This window comes from Struthio camelus, chromosome 20 (genome assembly GCF_040807025.1).
Source record: "Struthio camelus isolate bStrCam1 chromosome 20, bStrCam1.hap1, whole genome shotgun sequence".
Classification (NCBI taxonomy): domain Eukaryota; kingdom Metazoa; phylum Chordata; class Aves; order Struthioniformes; family Struthionidae; genus Struthio; species Struthio camelus.
In genome coordinates this window covers 108,770-130,846 of record NC_090961.1, presented here as the reverse complement: position 1 = coordinate 130,846, position 22,077 = coordinate 108,770, and the positions used below count along the sequence as shown (strand labels likewise).

Sequence of the window (22,077 nt, the reverse complement as noted above, 5' to 3'; positions counted from 1 at the left end):
GAGGAGAGGAGAGAAGAAGAGGAGAGGAGAGAAGAAGAGGAGAGGAGAGGAGAAGAGGAGAGGAGAGGAGAAGAGGAGAGGAGAGGAGAAGAGGAGAGGAGAGGAGAAGAGGAGAGGAGAGGAGAAGAGGAGAGGAGAGGAGAAGAGGAGAGGAGAGGAGAAGAGGAGAGGAGAGGAGAAGAGGAGAGGAGAAGAGGAGAGGAGACGAGACTGGGACTTGGGTCCTGATCTAAGAGCCCTTGCCATCAAAGCAGCTACAAATTCATCATACTTAAGATGCACTACTTCTAGACAGAAGTACTTAGGCAAACTAATCAGTATAAAGCCTTACCATGCTTAAGATTAGAAAAATAAATTTCAGTGTCTGTGGTTCAAACAGCTTACAATCTAATTTAAAGTAACAGCAATAATTCCTTCTCTTTCCCCCCACAGCAGAACAAAGTAGAAGGAGAAAAAAAAGGGAGGAGAAACAGAATTAAAAACTTGGAGTCGCATGAATTACAAATGAGCCACAATAAGAATCAGTTCTAGTGGGTAGGGCTGCTTCAGGATGCTACCTCAAAAAAGCATGCTCTGTGGATGGAATTTTTGAAGTTTATAGCAGTACATCTCTAACTATCTTTTCACATTTCTGACAGTGAGAATTTTCAGAGCCTTATCAACTGGAAAAAGATGAAACAATTTTAATGGAGGCCAACAAAAGAAATTTTCTTAAATCAGGATTATACCTTGGGCAGAGGGAGGCAGTTTACTAATACTCAAGGTACTTTAGGATATCCAGAAGTACATTCAAAACTTAAGCGAATACAAACCATGAGGACTCCATGTCCAATACTTTCTAGATCTAGTGGTACTGCTGTTGGACCTTTGAGTCAACCTCACCATGCAATACTGCCATATTATTACACAGAAATTGGAGCACACCATAAAACTTAACAGTTCCTTCTGAGCCCGCAACACAAAGAGAGAAGAGGGCCAGAGCAGTGAAAAGATCGAATGTACCTATTAATCACACATCCCAGAGAATAACTTCTGTTACTGCGACATTTTTACCTTCTATCGTTTTGCAGCAGTAACTGCTGCAAAACATGCCCATACAGACTGTTTTTGGATAATCTTCCAATTTCCTTTCTCCCTACTGTTATACATGCTATTTACATGGAAGAATTCTGCATATTGTACATTGTTTTGCAAACGCAGAATCTTCTTCCCTATTTTCATCAGCTGAAGTAAAAAAAAAAAAAAGCCTTATTTCAATACGCTTTGCAGTAAAGAAATATTTTGAAGCTATTAATCATGAGTTCACGTCATTTTTTGGGAAGAAAACACATATAAATCTGGCTAAAGAATTTTCTCTGCAGCTGTTAAGATTAGGTGACATACAACAAAAATATTTCAAGATAAACATCTATATAGACAAAAATAAAGCCATTAGGTTTTCTTTTCCCTTCCAGATAGCCTGAAGAGTTCTCGAGTATATGATTTAGAATGTGTAACTCAAATCTAATCAGTGAAAGACTTCTTACAAAAAATGTAAACACATTCTGGCTTTTTATGGGGTTGAAGTTATTATTTGCCTCTTTACATACCTCAGATAGATTTTGGAAAGCCCAAATAAAACCTCGAAATTACAATTTTTAAAGTTCCTGTGTTGTAAGATGCACATGCAAATCGGCTGAAGCGTCAAGGAGCAAATGGTATGCATCATTTGTAATGCGTCTTAAGGCGCTGTTTTGTATAATTTTTCACTTTTAGAGAAAGATCAGGTAATTATGGAAGTGCTAGCATTTTCTTTGTGTGTGACTTTTGCTCTATGTAATTCGTTTCTGTGGCTAGGTGTGCTAGTTGCCTTGGAAACCACTGTAAAAGCAATTCTGGTCCACAACCATTTGTCACTGTCAGTACTGGTGGCAGAATTTTAAGGAAACAGCGGTCAAGATTGATTTTGCTGTTGCTGAGCTCTGAAATTCTAAGTTCAGTCTTTGATTAAGTGAAGAAGCATATGTAAGATGACAATTTAAGAAGCAGGGAAAACCCAACAACAGTTACTAGCACAATAAATCTTTTCAAGTCTTGGGAAAGTCAGAACACTTTCATAGCTAAAGTCTGGATAATCCCAATACAAACTATAAAGTCACCACAAAGAGTATCACTAGCCTACTGTGCTCTGAATGGAACCATCTCCACCTTTAATTTTTACAAACTCATAACTCGTGCTAGCTTCACAAAGGGAGAGCAAAAAGCAAAGAGAAGTTTACAAAACTGAACTACTTTCTGGCAAAGCTAATCTCAAAATGCATGAAAGTACAGGAAAAGTCATCTTTTGAATCAGCTGCATGAACCACCCAGGGAGTTACGAAGGTATGTGCATACACAAACTAACTCCTACACATTAACTTGACAATACTTGCAACCGAGTGAAGGACTAAAACTGCATCAGGAAAAACATGCTGAGATCTGAGCATATCATCTCCTGCACAGATAACAAACTAAGTCACTTGCTAATAAAAAGCTTTAACAAACAAATTATGAAAAGAGTATTCAAAAGCAAACTTCATATAACTAAGAAATAGATATAGGTATACAATACATGAATGCACTAACATCACAAGACTATTGGTTATGAAGGTAAAGGAGAGCATGACATCATTTACATTGTTCTATAAAAATGTAAAATATACATTAAGGAGCACACCTAGACGCCCAGGTAAAGAGCCTGGGAAGCAGGCTACAAAATATGATGGCAGAATTAAGATCTGACTGGACTACGTTCCAGTAACAAATACTGCAGTACCATTTCCCAAGTAGTGAGTCACAGCAGAATAAAAGACAAGGTGACGCGCACAGTAAGTTTGGGTTCTAACAAATGAAACTTTTCTTCTCGACATGGAAAAGGTGATTGTCCTCCACACAGTGTCAGTTGTATCCAACATTGCTTCTAGCAAAGTTCCAGAGGCCAGTTAGCCCAAAGAAAGATTCACCATGAAGACTCCCTGGTATCTGTGAAAGGGAGGAATGTGGCATGAGACCAGCTAATCCATAAACTTATGTTTTATTTGCACCTGCAAATGTAAAGCTCTTTATAACTGGGGAGATGTCTAGGAAAGTATATTCTCTATTATACAAAGACACCCTCTATTCCACATTGTCCAAAAAACTGTTGATCTAAACAAACCTAGTATTGCTACAGAAATTTTTTTAGCATTTCCATAATGACTTGCAATAAAACGTCTGCTTTTAGGAACCACTCTGATGCACTGGGAACATTTCACTTTTTATCAACCTTGCTGGCCACAGAACAACAGGGCTGCGTCGGAATTCTGTCGTTGCACAATAGCCACAATGAAAAGCTTGTAGACAGTCGCCAACAGCAGCATACATAAAATAATGAGGAGACAGCACTGCCCCACTCCACAAGGAAACCAGCAGGGACTTTGCACCACTGACCATCACGTCTTGATAGAAAGAACAGTTGATTGCACACTACTACACAGTGGAATACATGTAGCAGAATAGTCCCCAGAAAACATTCAAAACAGAGGAGGCCTAACTTCCAGCGCAAACCCAAGGTCGCAGAGACCTACTGGGGTATAGGTGAAAAAGAATTAAGTGATATCCACGCTTCCCTTGTAAGGTGAACCCATGAGACTTCATTCCAATCCATAAAGCTAAGATCCGGCCCTTCTAAGAGCACAGAGATTCCCAGATGTGATGGGATATGGTATATGGTATATCCATCAAATGATGCAGAGGAGAACATCAACAAGTCAGTTTAATGGGGAGAAACAATATATTTCCATAGACCACGTAACATAGACGGAAAACACAGACAAGCCTTAAAAAAAGGTATAAAGAAAAGTCTGTGTGCCTGAAAAGTTTACGTTCTTATCCTCTCCACAAACTATATTCAAGTAATTTAAGGAAATCCTCTCACCGCAAACCATGCCCCTTTGGTATCAAAGGCATTTTTTTTAACTGCTCTCTCTATTTGAAAAGCAAAAGTTTCTCCAAAGCAACAAATGCATTACAAAGACCCAACTGGCAGCAGAGGTTAGCAAATCATTTTGCTATGCATATCTGCCAGCAAGGAACAGCTTCATTTAACGGACTTAAAACGCATGCTCTATTTTTTCAGGATTATTTCAAAGTATTTTAAATGATGCTACATCTTAGCTCACGGAGACTAAGATGTTCTCCTGCCTCAATCAAAAATATCTCAATTTGTTAACTTTGAAGGCATGATATAAGACACTCATTTATGGAAACTGAGGTACATGAATTGTTATTACCATCTTCATTTGATTTGGCAGCAAGGGTGATGTCAACACTTACTGTCATGCTGTCTGCGGTTATAAATTAGAAAATCCCTTTTCCCTAAAGACACTTCTCATATTGAAGAGGGGTAATAAACTAAACATCATTAGCTCCAGTTTAACAAGCTTATACACTCCCAATAATGAACTGATATAATTTTTAAACTTTTTTCCTATAAAAAAATAATAGAGAAATTAAAATAAAATTAACATAGTGCAATAACATTTTAAAAAATAGGTATGTAAACACAATCATGCAATCCATGATCAAATACACGTACAATGCAGACTGCAAACTGTAATCACTGCTGCTCAATATACTTATGCTTAGAATAGCAAAGAAGTTCTCTAAAACAACATGTGCAAAAGAAAAAGGCATTCGTAATAGCTTTAAGCCAGAACAGGATTAAAAAAAAAGAAAAAGAAAAAAGAAGGAATCTCCACATACACCATCACAAACACAGATGGGCAAATTAATAACATTTTTCCAACAGAATTTTAACATCTTGTCCATCTGAGTCTTGATTCAAAGTACCTAAGACATACCTAACTTTTAAATACGCTAGCAGTCCTTTTCAAATCAGTATTATACATAAAAGTTAGTCTCACCTACATACCAAGCAATTAAAAGCCGAATCTTGCACCAATATAAACGCTACGTAAACAACCTTGAGAAAGCTAGGCATTTTAGCTTAAACTTATGCAAATTTCAGATTTACATTATCACTCAATTTGCATAAATCTACATATTCCCAATGCATTCTAGACTGCATGCCTCTTTGGCTGTCCCTTTCTAGCTATCACCTAGATCTTTATTCATCGTGTCTTTGACTTATCATATCATCTAATTTATAAACATCCTGTTGTCACTATTAACTGTCTTTATTTATTTTCTTCACTGGATTACATCCTTCCTCAGTCCTGACCTGGCCTACATTTAGAAAAACATTATTGCTCTAGTTACACCACTTTTAAGAGTAATTTTTGTCGTATTAGGGTGAACTGCCAGCACTGAAAAATTTGTGTTGGTTTAGCAACCAACTAGACTAGTTTGGTTCAATAATTTAGAATTTACTTATATTGCAAAACTGTTTTAGTACGGATGAGCCTTTATTCCAGTAATAATTAAAAAAAAAAAAAGTTTTAAAATATTTTTACAGTACCGAGGATCTACTCCACCTCTCTCCCCTATTTGGGAACATTGGTGGTGTTGTATAAATGGATGATAAGGAGGAAGAGAAGTTCCTATGAGCTTTAACAGTTTTGAAAGTCAAAGCAGAAAGTTAGTTTACACATATCTGGTAATCTAAACTTCAGCATGCGTTTTTAAGATCCTACCGTCAAGTCAAAAGTTTTGTATTCCTAAAATTTCATACTGGAAAGCACTTCATTTGGCGGGGGAGGGGTTTGGCAGGAAGGGCTGAGTGTGCAAACGGCACCTGTGTGATCACAGCAACCCAGTCCCTATGCCTCTTCGGCTCCCCTTTCCCCTTACCACCTAGATCTCTACTCGTTAGCCCTTCAACATACCGTATCAGTTAATTTATTTTCATAGAGGATGCAGACACAGTCACAAGCACCCTAATATAATCAGGTAAATCCACAGTTATTACAGCAGCGACGCCTGCGTGTACCAGCATAACGCTGAAAAGGCTGCAAAATCGGTCAGAAGACACTGTTCTGGCGCTGTCCACGCCACCTGCAGCAACCTCCGACGGAGGCAACTGCAGCTCCGGGACACCCACCGCTCCGCTGCCCACCCGCCACCCGTCCCCGCAGGACCAGGAACCCCGGGCGCTGCCGGGCCGGCTGGGCCCCCGCCCCCGGGCCCCCGCCTGCTGCGAGCCTCGCCCTCGCCGGGCCCCCGGCTGCTGCGAGCAGAGCACCGCCTCGCCTCTCCGCTGCCGACAGCCCGAGCCCGAGCCCGAGCCCGAGCCCGAGCCCGAGCCCGAGCCGCGCCGCGCCGCGCCCGGCCCCCGCCTCCGGTACCGCTGAGTGAGGCTGAGGAGCCGGGTGGAGGCCGCCTCTGCGCTGCTCAGCTCCATGCGGGCGGCGGCGCGGAGGCCTCGCCCCTCCAGCGTCGCTGCCGCGGCTCCGTCCCGCGCAGGGGAGGCGGCGGGAGCTCCGCGCGCACATCCCGCTGCCCCGGCGCACGGGCCCGCGCGCCCGCCCCCGCCCCGCAGCCACTCGGGCGCCGCGCCGCCGCCGGGGCTCGCCGGGAGCTGTAGTCCCGGGCTGCCCATCCTTCGCAGCTGGCAGCAGAGCTCCCGAGGGGAGTGCGGGACAGAGGGCTCGCCGGAGCACGGCCCCGCGCCCCTCCAAGCGAAGGGCCGCTGCCGGCGCCGCCCCTGGCAAGCGCTCACTTGGTAAATGCGGGGGCTAGGGGAGCTGGCTCCCGTGGAGTTGTTATCTCATAACTGCTTACTATTTAATTGGAAAAAACTCTGATGGAAGCCTTCCCCACAGCAATACCTTTCGCAAGGTTTCCAAGCACTTGTGGTCTCTGCTGCATCCTGGAAGTCATGTTTAGTGCTACTGCTTTTGCATCAGTAAGGACATTAAAAGATAGTCTCAACCCCCTCACCTACAGCTCAAAACCTATAGAAATGCAGTCATCTTGGAGACTTATATTCCCTTACCAGAAGAAGGAATGACAGCACTATGCAGCATTATTTCTTTCAGAAAGTCGAAAATTCAGACAGCACAAGGACTGTTGGTGGTTTGCTAGCGGCATGAGCCCACTTCGTCGCAAATGAGCCTTCAACAACCTCCAGTAGTATGTCTTTAAAAGTCTAACGCAGAATGAAACAGCAATGCTTTCAAGTGCATGAAGCTCTTTCCTGTTTTCTCTTTTTACACAGATATTCACAATGGCTCTTTCTCTACTGTTCTAAGACATAAACATATTATATGCTTGTCATGTTATATAAGCCTTATTAAACCCTGGAGTAAGGTTCAAACATCCACACCAGGAATCAAGCATAACATGACCTAAAATATTTTGACCATGGAAGGACTTATTTAAAACTTTCTGGTTAGAGTCAAAACCAATATTAAAAATCAACTATTGCCACCAAAGATTGAACAATGCTTTGCTAGAGTAACAGCTTGTATCTTGGGTAATTATAATTCAGATGATTGTATTCTGCTTACTCAAACTCCTTTAGCAGCTTCAAGTTTGTAATAAACTGCATTGCATTGCTGTGTATTATTAAATATCACAACCAGCTAGGTAGTAGACTGTAATGAATTATACATGAAATGGTTGTGTGCATATTCTTATCTTTCTTTACAACAACGATTATGAAATAATAACTTAATGCAATAAACTGAAACTCTACTTCCAGGTTTTATTTTAATGAGGAGCTCCTCTAGTGTGAAACGATAGTTTTATCACCAGAGTTCATATCAATTCTGAGTTTCTCTGCTTGCTCTGTCAACCACTGCAAAATGAAGGGCAAATGACGCCTACTATACAGTATTGAATAGGAGCCACCAAACATCCATTCAGTGAGAGCAACTTTTTATCCTTACTGATCTGGACTGGACTAAAGCTGGCCAAATATTGCTGAGGTATTCTGTCAAGCATTAGCCATGCCTCCAAGAATTCAGTCCACCTAGAAAGATAAAGCTTATTAGATAGAGTTCAGACCCATTGGGATCTTTTGCAAGCAAAAGTTCCACCGTATTGACAGCAGGGGATAACTTCACAATGTAGGGCCTCTGGCAGCAATGTTGCCTAAAGAAGTCTGCATCCTCCCTGAGTTACTCACTCTTGCTTCTATGTCACAATATCACTCTGCTGTCAGTCCTGCCAATATATGTTTGAGGAACCACACTACGATCTGGTCAACAAAATAACTTGGGTTACAAAAATAAACAAGAAAAACGTTTGCCAAAAAAAGGCAGAAATTCTTTTTTGTTAACCAAGGAATTAACAGGATACAGGTGGATTGTGAGTTTAATGACAGGATGATCTGAGCAAAGTGCAAGCACGAATAAAGTGATACGTAGCTGCACATCGAAGTACGTTTGGAGCCTACTACCATTATTCTGAACCTTGCAACATCTTGTAGGACCACCTACAACTTACATGTCCCACTGCTGCTTGGTTTGGCAGGTGGCTCCTCATGTCCAAATCAAAATCGTAGCCACTCACCCCAGTCCCTCACCCAAAACTGGCCGTTACTACCAGAGAAGCATACCTCTGTCCCCGAGTACTGAACCTCTTAAACTCAAGACTAGAAATGGCAAGCTGCAGGCAGGTGATGGCAGCATCCAAGACAGAAATAAGATGTGCAAAATTTAAATATACTTTCGTTAGTTTTTACCTCTGCTGATAAAATAGTGGGGGTTCCTTGCATGGAGCAATCTTGGAGTATCATGCTTTCTTCTGGATACTGCTTTTTTACCTCATATAGATAAATATGTTATTTCATAGTTCTTTCATACTGAAATAATGCCATCAAAATTAAATCAGAAACATGTAACAATTTTGGGAATAAGCTTCCTAGAATAATCTCCCTCTCCGTAGAGGTCAATCATCTAGGGTCAGTCTCCTGACATATCCTCAAAGCTGACAGGAGACAGGAATCTGCATGTTAGCAACTACAACTTTATGTTAAAAAGTTCAGCTAAAAACTACGTCTACAGGCAAGAAATTCCCACAAGGTAACTGGTTAATTACTGCAAACAATGACTTGTACTGTATCACTAAATATTTTTTGTGTTATTGACAGATTCTGTCCCATGTGTGGAAAAGATCTTCCAGTTTTGGAACTTGATAGAAATTACTGATTTTAGCCTTGCAAATAATACACTGTAAAGAGTAAGTTTTTTTGTAGAGTACCTGTACAGAGTTCAATACACCTGAACTTAAATGTCAGAACATAAATCTAACCTTTTACCACAAACAGGTTTATTGCAAATCTATGTTAAAGCATTCCATGTAGCACTTTAAAGTAACTTTCAGCTAACAGAAAACTTAAAGCTGACTGCTTGTATATTGAGAAATACCCTAACTTACATAACTATGCATACCTAGTTAAATAACATAAAGGAGCTTTTACACTAGAGACACAAAAAAAACTTTATTTAAAGGAATACCAACACTCAACCCTACTCAGCTGTTTGTACCAGATCAGAGTTTTCCTCCTCTCTAAGTATCTGGATTGCTTTACGAGGTTATTGCCATAAAAATAGGCTTAATTTCTCTTACTCCTCCAGAAGAATTGACTTCTATGGAAGTAATGAAACAGAAAGAAGAACTACTTTCCACCTAAAATTTCATTTTCACCCTAATGAAGTTGTCATTTACCCCCTTCCGTGCACTAGGTATAAAATGCAGTTAAAATGGATAACTTGCACGAGCTCAAACTTACGTATTTGCTCTGTGGTGCCCTCCTGTTGTCCTGAAGGAGTAACATCAATTTTTAAAATATACCAACCTCTCTCTGAAACAACACAGAAACACATCCTATGTCTTGACAGATCTTAGAAACTGCAACACCAGTGGAGGTTCTCACTTCAGTTTCTCAGATTGAGCTTTTTTCTCAACCAATTTCTTTCCAAGTAGGTGTCTGGAAAAGAAAAGCCTGCAAAAGCTTTGGGCCTGTCTTATACTGCAACACCTGGCACAGTGTAGATATACACTGAGGTCTAACAAACACAATGCCCAAATTCCAGTGAGGGTAGAATGCAAATGCAGGGCCTTTGCACGAAGGAGATCAGCACATCAGATTTCTGTATTATGCTGTCATTCTGATGCCCCAATAAATCTTGAACATGGTAGAAAATAAGATTTTCTTTACACAAACAGCCGCCTCCCTTACAGCATTCTGTTAACAATTCTTTTCCCATTCTATCAGACAACAATCACACAAAAATAGGAACAAGAAAGGTAATTCAGCAAAATAAGAAAATAAAGAGATTGCTGCAAATCCATTGGCATGGATGCTGTCTAACTAAAATTTGGGATTATAGTGGCAGCTTGTAGCAACGGTAGATGTTTCTTATTCTGTGCCGGGTGTTGCAGGATGCAGCATATCTGCTGCAGTAACAGGCTGACAAGAGACATAAGTAGCAGAACTGCCTTAGCTTTATTTGGAATTACAGTTGATTCTTTGCCAAGTTCCTCCCCATACTTCCCCAAAAAAGAAAAACCCTAATCTATAAAAACAGATTCTATAAGCATAGGTGTTGAGAAACAGAAAGAGATAATATTTCTAAAAAGAACAGAAGAAAAAGCCCACAATCTATGAATTAAAAAACAAAATCTGAGAAATAGAAGTATCAGAGTATTAAGAAAAAGAAGTGAATCACTGAAAAAGATATGGAATGGTAATAAACTTGAAGGAAAGTACAAAGCAAAATAAACTCCTACTTTCTCTGTTTTCTTTGCGGAATTATATCCACTTTAGTCTGCTACAACCTTTTAATAGCATGGGTCACTCAAGTCCTTTTTGTCTGGATTATATAAGGACCAACAAAGAGCTCAGCTCATTAGACTTCTGATATCTGCACTCTCACAGATTACAAGTAGTGCTATACTACTCTTAAAACAAGGTCTTTTCATCATTACTTCAGTTAAGACATTGTAAAACAATTACTTTCTAACAAACTTTAGGACAGACGAGATCCTCAGTAGTGAGGAACTTCTAGACAGGGAACATAGTTGGAAAATGACTGCAGAATCTCAGACAGGAATAGAGTTGGAATATCTCAACCTAACAGACTCATAAATAACACTAGAATTAAGATTTCAAAACAACTCTATCATTCCATTTTATCTTCTCAACTTTCCCAGCTCTGCCAAAAAGCACAAACTCTCTTCTAGTGACACTTTTAAAGGATGAACGTTCCCTTTATAACCAAACCTTTCTGTATCTCTCCACTAGTGAAGTAGCTTACATCTTCCCCTGGAGTATGTAGTTCAGGGCATTTAGATAATATACAACAACCCAAAAACAGAAGATGTGTTCCATTTCTTTTTATTACTTGAAATCAAAACTATTCATCTTTCTCATAACTGGATTGCTACAAAAAAGACAAACCTAAAAGCAAAGTTCTCAAGAAAACACTAAGTCACAAAATTTGAGTGTTTTGTTTTGTTTTTAAATGTTCGCAAAACCAATAAGATGATCATGAAACCTCTGGGAACATAGAGGACTAGAGTAAGATGGCTTAAATTCTACTGAAGTCCACATTACCAGCATTTCCTATCTGATGGCTTTGAGCCTTCAAATGCGCTTAGCCAATTACAAACAGCAGACATAAGGACTTAGGTAGAATTCAGACCACTCAAAATCTTGACCAGGAGGTCTACGTTACCTTCCACCCAGGCCTAAAAATGTTTCCAGAGCATAGCCAAATCTGACATCTACTCACCATTACCACTTCCAAACTTGTCCCTTCACACTATACTTTCAGTGGACTGGCGATGACCTGAAGTGGCGGCACAGGCTGGCCACAGCCTAAACAAATCTGACATCCTACATTCAGTGGCAAAAATACTTGCCATCTTTGAAGGCTCTTCCAAGGCCAAAGTTCAGCCTGCCTGCAAAACACCCATATGAAACTAGAGCCAAAGCACCTCATTTGAGCTCCAAAGCCAGCTATAGCTCCAAGCTTGTTCTTGGTGACAAAATGGACAAAAGGCATTAAAAGGGACAACGATCAGCACAAAGGGAGTAGGAAAGTAGTTTATGCTTAGGAAAAGAGAGAGCTGGAATACCTACAGTACTAGTGAGGTAAGGGATCCAGAAGGAGCAGTCCCTCAGCTGCTTCTTACCACCCGGTTGTGCGCTGGTTCATTTAAAGGATTGTAAAGGTATTAGATCATTTCAGTCAACTGCAGTTTTCTGTGGAGAGTACATCTATCCAGCATGCCTATAAGTAGCAGAAACCGGCCAGTTCCAAGATAGTCAAGCAGACAGGTAAGATTTGCTGTGATGCAATGCCTGAGTTACTTCACCTTACGCAATTAAAAGTGGGCCTGCATGGTGACTTGCCCGCCAAATGACAAGCAACGGAATTCAAGAGGCACCTTGACAGCCTCATACCGAACGCTGAGGAAAAGCCAGCGATCACAGTTTGTGTAGGGCGCAATAATGTGAGAGAGAACAGATGAAATACCAAAATAAACATTTTTCTTATATGTAAAAAAACCCAGAACTGTCACAATAGCAGTCTCTGAAGCGTAGTCAGCATCACATTTGAGACCAGAGAGACATAAAGTATCTCAGTGCGCAAAAGAGCTTGTGGTATGGAATGACGGTTCTGGTTTACTGGGAATGAGGGAAAAGTTCTGCCAATGATACAGCTGATGCAAAGAGGGGTGAAAATCCAAAAATCAAATCTGGAAAAAAAACTTCAATGACTATGTTTAAGAGGGCTAACACACAAAACTTGTAACTTATGTTACAAAAAAAAGTTAAAAAAAAAGGACTACTAAACTATATGTTTTTCAGGAAAAACAATACCTTACATGGCTAGACCTAAAGTAATTGTTTTCTAAAAGGCTCTAGAAAGTTCAGAATACTGACTGAACTCCGGTTATTTTTCAGATAATTGGTTGAACCAGCTGTTTCCATAAATACAATTATTCTCTAATTAAAATATTTAAGATACCTCAGTAAAGCAGTAGATAAAGAAAACACATGGTATCAGGTTTTAAGAAACCAAGAGAACTTTGCGTTTCAAAAATTCTTAATTTCCCAAATGGAACAATTCAGCTGTTCAGTTCTCTGTTCATTTTTCAGTGATTTGTAAAACAAAATTAAAGAACAAGGATTTCTTTTCCTGTAGGAAAGACCTCCTTATGTCTCTGAGTAGCCATGTGTGCACATATCTGTATACATATTCAAAGACCTAGGTAGACTTGAACACATACAGAATACACGTCAATAGAAGAAAATGTAGGCTTATTAAAAGCTGGCAGGTTCACATCCCACAGACCTCATTCTAAGGAGTTCCTCAGAGACTTTTAGTTCGTTGGTTTGTTTAAGACAGACCTCTGAAGGCACTCTGTATGCTCCCTCTCGTGTCCGGGTCACCGCCAGGCCGGCGAGGCCTCTGCCAAACAACGGGGAGCGCAAGGACGTTGCCTGCCCTCTCAGCTGGCGATTTCGGCGCCAGCCGGCCTGGCTGCCCCTCAGGATCCCCGCTGAGGGGCCCCCCGCCGCCCGCGCTCCCCGGAGCGGCGGTGGCTCCGAGCGCCCCCGCCGCCGCTCGAGAGCCCGCTCCTCTCGGACGCACCCGAGCCAGGTAGTTACCAGAGGACTCTGAGAGGCGCCGGGCACCAGCAGCAGCTGGCGGGGAGGCTGCCCGGCGCACCTGAGAAGGGCATCGAGACGGCTCCCCGCCGCGGCACCCCCACGCTCCCGTCGGTTTCGGCGCTCCCCTGCTGAGGCGGGCCGGGCGAGCGCACGGCGCGGGAGCCGCCGGCTGGGGGGGCGCTGCGGCCGGCCCGCCCCCGCGCCCTCTCCGCCGCCTCCGCTGCGGCGCGGCGCCTCAGCAGCCCGAGGACCGGCGGCAGCAGGCCAGGGCGCAGGCCGCGGAGCCCGGGCCGGCGCCGGGTCCTAGAGACCGCGGCCACGCAGCGGAGAGGGCGCGGCCGCCGGCGGGTTTCAACGCTGCGAGAACAAGGCTTGCTCGGTCAGCCGCCCGTGTCCGTGGAGGTTCAGGAGGCTAACGAAGGAAGGGCTGCCAGAATATATCTAAAAGAAAAAAATGTCTCGGAAACAGACTAAAACACACCTGACTCAGCCTGCTATTTTCCTGTGGCTCCTGTTGCTCCCATGAGCCCTCCCCCTAGGCTGCAGGGCAGGCACCTCGCTGCCTTTGGCCAGCAGCAGCGCCTGATGCTTCCCTCTGCTCCACGCGGAAACAGGAGCCGCGAGGCGCTAAGAGGTGTCGATGCGCTGCGGAGAACTGCACTGTCTCGGGAAGGAAGTCAAACCAAGAAAGCAGGAAAGGACAAAAAGTGGATGCTTGGCTAATGATCGTCCTAAAACATAGAAGACTTCTCAGACGAAAACAGGAGCGCTTGAGTTCGAGTTTGGACGATGCAGGGAGTTTGTGCCTGGAACATAAAAATCTAGGTGCCCATCCAGGGCAAGTGGGAGCCTGCTAGAACAGTTCCGGGCCTGCTGGACGCATCCCCATGTACGAGCAGTGCTCTCCGGCCACTCCACCCCCAATGAGACAAGAGGGACCCGCAGGCTGCATATCGGGGGCTTATATTGCCATGAGGCCTCTTCGGGCGATATATGCGGTAATAGGAGAGCTAGGAGCACCAGAGCTTAAAAAGCCCGGGAAGGGTCTAGCGCCCAGATCGGCAGAGGGCGCCGCCCGGCAGCCATGTCGCGCCGCGCGGCCCGCCGGGAGGGACGGGCTCTGCCTCCCGCTGCGCCCGGCCCTGTCCGTGGGTGGGGCGGCCGGTGGAGTGTAGGTCGTGCTGGGGGTACCGGCATGGGAAGGGGTGGGTAGGACGTGCGCAGCACGAGGTGGGCTGTTCGCTCCTGCACGGAGTGCGAGCGGCTGGGGGGGAGGGTCGCGCTCCCCTCACTCTTTGGTTTGCGGCTGGAGACGGCCGCTGCCACAGGGGAGGCGCCGCGGGCCGGGCGCGCGGCAGGCGGAGGCCGTGAGGGGGGCGCCCCGCGACCACCGCCTGCCGGTGGAGGCCTGGAGGCGGCTGGGGTAGCTGCAGAGCGCTCCTGCCGGCACTGCCCTGCCTTGGGCGCAGGCCACTCTTCTCCACTGCCCTGAGGCTATATGTGTCTTGGGTTGCTGCTGCTCGGAAGGGCCTTTCTGCGTTGCGTCGGCTCTGTGTTTCCAGGGGCGGCTGGGCTGTGACCTTGCTGTCTGTCCTAGCTCCGTGCAGGCTTCTGCCCCACCGGTAACCACCCCCACTCTCTTCCTCAGACCTCCCTAGTCTGGGTCTCTTTTGTGCTGACCTCATCTTTGTCTTTGCTGCTCTGTCCCCTGGTTGGGCTGTTCATCATGAAATGATCCTGTTCCCACCTGTGCTCCAGTGGGAGTCACTCTGCGGGACCAGCTCGCACTGATCCTCTCCTTGGGAAGGCACTGGGGAATCGGCCCCGCTGCCCAGGAGGAGCGGGTGTTGCGCTTAACTCCACGGAGCTGCTATGCGAGCAAGCTGGCAGTGGGGCTGTGTGACTTCCAGCTGGGCTCCGCTGGGAGAAGGTGGGGTATCCCTGGATGGAGAGTCATTAAAAATATATATTTTCGTACACTTCAGATAAACACAGTTCGCCTTGGTGTGTTGGATGTTACTGGTCACTCTGTGTTGTTTTTTTTTTTTTTGCTTTGTTTTGTTTTTTAAACCTTCTTTCCTTGCTCTTTAGGCTTCCTGGTTTTCTTTTCTGTGTTTTAGCAGCATTTTTTTCCCCTGCTGTATTTTCACTTGCGTGTTTTGTTTTCTCCCCACATCTGCTTGAGTTGCCCTGCCCTTGGCTGATCTTCCCCCTCTGTTTTCACTATGCTATTTCACAGTTAATTTTCCTTCTGTCTGTACTTTTATTAATTGATTCTTTCTGCTGTATTTTAGGGATAGGGGGCTGTGGTTTTGGGTTAGGGGTGGGAGGCTTTGGTTTCAGGGTTCAGGAGGGTTTGGGTTTTGGGTCACTGTTTGGATTTGAGGCTTTGGGTTTTGAATTTAGGGTTGGGTTTTGGGTTAGGGGCCCAGCTTTGAGGTTAGTGGATGTGTGTTAGAGGTTTGGGATTTGGTATTTGGGGGTTGGGCCTAGGGTTACCGTTCGGGTTTGGAGTTAGGGTTATGGGCTTGGGATGAATGGTTTCGGGGTTTTGAATCAGTCATTTGGGATCAGTGACCTAAGGTTACAGGTTAGGAGTTTGGAGTTTTGAGCTAGTGACTTTGGCATTGGAGGGTCAGGCTTTGGGTATGGGGATTTTGGGATTAGGAGCCTCAGCTTAGTGGCTGGGGGTTTGAGATTAGAAGGTATGGGGTTGGCCCTGGGGTTTTGAGTTAGTGGGTTATGATTGCAAGTTCAAGGTTTTGCCTTAGTGGGTTGGAGGTTTGAAGAAAACTTGAGGTTTATTTTACAAGCTCAGAGAGACAATGGGAATAAAATACATGTCTGGTGTGTTAAAGCAGAAACAATACGAGGAACAGTTTCCTGAACAAGTAGGTCAGTTGACTTGGTGTTTAACTGCTGCGGACCAAAGAAGGAATCCAAAGATGAGAAGGAATGGATACTAGGGCTGGCTGGAAGACAGCAAATCATTATAGACTATCATAATATATCACACACAGGAGTTCAGGAAACTCTAAAAGCAGGGAGTAAGGAGTTTCATGTGGCCACATACAAGGCAAGAACTGAGCACATAAGTTTTGAAGCAAGAAGTGAGCTCGCTGAGTCCATCCTTCTGCCTCTTTCTGCCCCATCCCTCCTCACCTCCCTTTATCCTGCTGCTTGTGCTTCTGTTCTGTCCTCTGCCCAGCTCTCCATGCCTCTTTTACTCTCTGCCACTTCCTGTCCCTCTGCCTGGCCCTCCATTCCTCCCATTCTTTTGTTTTGTCCTTTGCACTCCATCCCTCTGTCCTGCGCTCCATCCTTCTCTCCTTCCATCCCTTTCTCTTTCCATCCCTTCACTGGGCTCTCCATCTGTCTTTTTCTTTCCTGCTTCCTCTCTCTGCCTTTCCATCCCTCTAAGCATCTTTCCATCCTTTTACTCTCCCTATCATGCTCTCCGGCTGCTCCTCGTTTTATCCTCGTTTTTCTTCTCTGTATCCCTCTGCCTACCTCTCCATCCTCTTTCTCTCCCTATTGCTCTCTCTGGCCCCCTATCCCTCTATCTGCCTCTACGTCCCTCTTTTCCTTTCTTTCACTCCTGTCTCAGTGTCTGGCTCTCCATCCTTCTTTCCTACTCCTCGTCATGGTATCTGGCCCACAGTCCCTTTGTCTTTTGTCCTTGTCCTTCACTCTCTCTCCATCCCTCTCTTTCACTTTTCATTCCTGTCTTTGGCCCTCCCCCGCCATCCCTCTCTTCGGCCCCCATTTCCCTCTTGCCTTTAGGGCTGAGGCTCTTTCCCAGAGCAGCCAGTATGTGCACCCTTGCTTTTGCAGACGCATGGCCTGGAGATGAGCTGGCCCTCAAGCAGGATTTTGGCGTGAAGTCCCTGGGAGGTTGTCCCTGTCTAGCACACAAGCCTGAGGGTGTTGGTAAGTCACAGGAAGATAACAAGTGGCTGTCAGTTAGAGCTAACTGTTTCTTTGTCTTTACTGAAGCAAACCAATTTACAGATTGGCTTTCATATTTAGAGACAAACCTTTCCTCAGGTCCTGCAGGGGTTTCACAACATGCCTGCAGTGGTCAGAGAAGTGTTAGAATGGTTGTTTGCCCGGAATATAGAAAAGGTGTTATTTTATGTGAAAGGGAGTGAGGGCAGGCTGTCATTTTTAAATTGAATAAGCCTATCGTCCCAGTGGTAATTAGATACCTTATTTCCTGTGGCACTAATAGGAATTAATACACAAGTATCTCTGTGACCATGTGAAAAGGTTTGTGGCTTCTGTGCAAATCCATTTCTCTTGCAGCAGTTTGTCTTAATCTTACAATGCGTTTGGTGCTTCATGGCGGTGCATAATTTCTGCCTTTTAAAACTCATCTGTAAGATGTTTGCTGAAGTTGCTTGGGAGGCTCCGCCGGTGGGATGCAGAAAAGATGTCATTGACTATATCCATTGGAAGCACTGCGAGCCAGAGGCTCAGGGTGAATAATGGCTTATCTAGGTTTGTTAACTAGCCCCATTGTCATAGCTTTTTAAGAATAGTCATACTTGAGATCAGGTGTATGTTGCTTACTTGAACATTATTGTGAAAAGTGTAGGTTATCGATGTTTTAAAATAAGTCTATGACACTGGGGTAGCATATGTAATGAAGACTAAATGCTGTAATACCTCATTTTTATATTATCCTCTTCTAGAAAAGCATTTAGAGCAGATTAAAATATTGATTGTATTGTTTTGCTTATTGAATGGAATGTAATACTAAGAAACCTTAGTGAAGGTGAATGGGATACAGTGGTCTGACCCCCTGGAGAAAGCATCTTATGATTTGCTGTAGGGATTAGTACAATTTTTACCAGACAGTAGTGTCTCTTTAAGTCCTGGGGAGCAGAAAGTTCTGACTTGAAGGCAAAATGTTTTGTTGTTGTCTTAAAGTTCTTGCAGCTTGGTAGCAAGAAGGTGGCTAACAATCAAAATTAATGACAATTCTGAGGAAATTTAAAAGACAATGTTTAGCTTTTCTAAAAGGCTGTGTACTTTCATTCCTAATATCTGTAGTGATCAAGCCAGTAGTCTTTTTCACAGAGTAATAGCCTGCAGGCTGTGATCTCTGCTCGAAAAGCTGAGCTATTTTAGAAACGGAACTTAGCTTGTTGCCTGCAGGACTGCAAAAGATGATCAGAACACTGGTCTTTTTTTAATGCTTTAGTGTGGTAGGCATACTCTCTGCAAACATCCCTTACTTGTTTAATCTTAAAAACTGGGCAAACTTGCTTGAAGTGGGATTGTAAAACCATTCCCTGCATCTATGTTGGCGGTTGTTGAAAATCCTCAGTAATGGAGATCCTAAAATCTGCTGGGGCAGTCAGTTCCATGGCAACATCATTAAACAGCTGAGGGCCGTTCTGCCTCCAAGTGGACTTTACAAAATTATTCTGGCTTTTGAATTAAACTAATATTAATTTAGCTTTCTTGCCTAGGAAGGAGAGGTGAATCCCCTCGCACTGTTTCAGCCTGTTGGATATGCTGCTGTGCATCATTCAGGTTTGTGAACTGAATGTAAGTACTAGGTGGTTATGGGTTCTGTCTGCCTCAGAGGCTGCTACTTCCAGTTGTCATTTGCGCTCTTTGAGAAACATTTCATCTTTTTATGTAGACATTGGTCTTAGTTGTCTTACTCTCATAACTGAGTGTAAAACAAAGATTGTGGTGTTATTGTGCATGACTCCCCTTATGTGGTGCTTGTTAGTATACATATGCTCTTCCTAGGAATGACCTTGCTTGTGTGAGAGTGTGTGTGTGTGTGTTTTTTTTTTGTTTTTTTTTTTTAAACAAAGTAAAGGAAACATCTTTTTGACCTAATATTAAAGAACGTGGCACATGTGCTTCTAATGCTAATGTAGTGTTGCAGGAAGCAGCTGAGAGCAGTCAATAGCCCAGTGTCCAGTCATGCCAAGACAGGAATAGGAGGACTAGCTACTGAGATTCCCTTGAGAGTGGAGAAAGAGGAAGAGAATCCTGATGGGAGGATTAGCGCAATCCCAAGATCATTATATGGGTACTGTAATTGGGGAAACAGAAAGCTGACAGAAGAAAGATTAAAGCTTTGTGAGAAATAAAGGATCTTTCCCATCATTCCTGAGTAAGAGGGTTGCATTTCTTATAGCAGTGTATCCATAAATTTTTTGGTATCAGCAGACTGCAAGGGGAGGTACTGGAAAGGAGTAACACAGCTGGAACAAGGGAATGACACTGTTTTCCCTAATCAGATGAAAGGGGCGGTAAGCACGATTTCCATAAAACTAGGAGGAAGAGGCAAGCCCCAGTGGGGGCCTTTGCCCTGGGCCCTGACTGCGGGCACCCGGTGCACCCCTCTGCCCGCTCACAGGGGTGCCCTGGCCCCCCATGGGCCGCTGGGTGCCGCTGATACCCCTCGGCGCTCCTGTGCCCTGGTGCTGCACCGCGGCCGGGACACGGGGTGCTCGTGGCGTCCCCACCACCGTCTCCTCCTGCAGGAAAGAGATGCCCAGCGAGGAGGATACGAAAGGGCCGAGGGGCACAACCGGATGGGCCGGGGGCGCGGGGAGCTGCCGTCGCCGAAGGCTGATGCCCCAGCGGGGCCGCGCACGCGCCCTGCTGCCGAGCTGCGCCCTGCTGCCTTTGGGTGGGGGCGATCCGTACTGCAGTCAGCGGGGTCGCGCATGCGCACCGAGGGAATTAGTTCACTGCTGCCCCTTGGGTGGTTACAAGCCGGTACAGCAGCCGCAGGCCGCACGCATGCGCACTGAGGCCGACCAGCTCCTTGCTGCCCTCGGGTGGTGATACCCCAGTACTGCAGCCGCTCGGCTCAGGCGGGCGCAGCAGCACCGCTCTGCTGCCTGCTGCCCCCAAGTGACAACAAACAGTACTGCAGCCCGGCGATTAACGCAGGCATAGTGCTGCACTGTGTTCAGTGCTGCCCTCGGTGGTGACACCCCAGTACTGCAGCCAGCCGAGGAACGACTGCGAACTGGTGCGGATCTGCGCAGAACTGCCTGCCCTCGGACGATGAAATTCCACCGCTGCAGCAGGACGGCTCGCCCCTGCGCAGCGCTGCCGCACTGCTCCCATAGCCTGATTACAGACCAGCACTGCAGCCAGGCGAAAAACGCTAGAGCAGTGCCCCCGACTTGCCTTGCGGTGATTCCACAAGTGCTCACTGCTGCCCTCGGGTGTCGACAAGACAGTACTGCACACGGGGAGCGAGCGCATGCGCGGTGATTCCACAAGTGCTCACTGCTGCCCTCGGGTGTCGAAAAACCAGTACTGCACACGGGGAGGGCGCGCATGCGCTGTGATTCCACCAATGCTCACTGCTGCCCTCGGGTGTCGACAAGACAGTACTGCACACGGGGAGCGAGCGCATGCGCAGTGATTCCACAAGTGCTCACTGCTGCCCTCGGGTGTCGACAAGACAGTACTGCACACGGGGAGCGAGCGCATGCGCAGTGATTCCACAAGTGCTCACTGCTGCCCTCGGGTGTCGAAAAATCAGTACTGCACACGGGGAGCGAGCGCATGCGCAGTGATTCCACCAATGCTCACTGCTGCCCTCGCGTGTCGAAAAACCAGTACTGCACACGGGGAGGGCGCGCATGCGCAGTGATTCCACCAGTGCTCACTGCTGCCCTCGGGTGTCGACAAGACAGTACTGCACCCAGGGAGCGAGCGCATGCGCTGTGATTCCAACAATGCTCCCTGCTGCCCTCGGGTGTCGACAAGACAGTACTGCACACGGGGAGCGAGCGCATGCGCAGTGATAACACCAATGCTCACTGCTGCCCTCGCGTGTCGACAAGACAGTACTGCACACGGGGAGCGAGCGCATGCGCTGTGATTCCACCAATGCTCACTGCTGCCCTCGGGTGTCGACAAGACAGTACTGCACACGGGGAGCGAGCGCATGCGCTGTGATTCCAACAATGCTCCCTGCTGCCCTCGGGTGTCGACAAGACAGTACTGCACACGGGGAGCGAGCGCATGCGCAGTGATAACACCAATGCTCACTGCTGCCCTCGCGTGTCGACAAGACAGTACTGCACACGGGGAGCGAGCGCATGCGCTGTGATTCCACCAATGCTCACTGCTGCCCTCGTGTGTCGACAAGACAGTACTGCACACGGGGAGGGCGCGCATGCGCTGTGATTCCACCAATGCTCACTGCTGCCCTCGGGTGTCGACAACGCAGTACTGCACACGGGGAGCGAGCGCATGCGCGGTGATCCCGCCGTGCTCCCTCCTGCCCTCGGCTGTCGACAGCGCAGTACTGCAGCCAGGGAGCGAGCGCATGCGCAGTGATTCCACCAATGCTCCCTGCTGCCCTCGGGTGTCGACAGTGCAGTACTGCACCCAGGGAGCGAGCGCATGCGCAGTGATTCCACCAATGCTCCCTGCTGCCCTCGGGTGTCGACAGCGCAGTACTGCAGCCAGGGAGCGAGCGCATGCGCGGTGAT

At 45.8% G+C, this 22,077-nt stretch overlaps 1 protein-coding gene and 1 long non-coding RNA gene across 18 annotated transcripts in view; one reads left to right on the top strand and one right to left on the bottom strand.

Moving 5' to 3' along the window:
- The window catches only part of GARNL3 (GTPase activating Rap/RanGAP domain like 3), a 66,556-nt gene extending 52,795 nt beyond the window's left edge, over positions 1 to 13,761 (bottom strand). For 3 of the 14 annotated variants that reach the window (XM_068915207.1, XM_068915214.1, XM_068915216.1), the window contains exon 1: positions 6,303 to 6,477. Coding sequence is in view for 4 of the 14 variants with exons in the window: in XM_068915215.1 (XP_068771316.1) it covers positions 13,586 to 13,659 (74 nt within the window). In the remaining 10 variants the exon portion in view is untranslated. Of the gene's footprint in view, positions 1 to 6,302; positions 6,482 to 13,568 lie in introns of those variants that run through there. The other 11 variants (XM_068915209.1, XM_068915217.1, XM_068915204.1 and 8 more) reach the window with 9 other exon arrangements.
- Positions 13,762 to 13,833: 72 nt separating this feature from the next.
- Positions 13,834 to 19,719, top strand: LOC138061748 (uncharacterized). 4 transcript variants are annotated; one of them, XR_011135656.1, is made up of 5 exons: positions 14,737 to 14,759; positions 15,347 to 15,518; positions 17,423 to 17,518; positions 19,066 to 19,144; positions 19,489 to 19,719. It is a non-coding gene; the product is annotated as an uncharacterized lncRNA (long non-coding RNA). The 4 variants fall into 4 exon arrangements; XR_011135657.1 differs by lacking the exons at positions 14,737 to 14,759; positions 15,347 to 15,518 and adding an exon at positions 13,834 to 14,586 and having other exon boundaries at positions 19,489 to 19,698; XR_011135654.1 differs by lacking the exon at positions 15,347 to 15,518 and having other exon boundaries at positions 14,713 to 14,793.
- Positions 19,720 to 22,077: the final 2,358 nt, after the last annotated feature.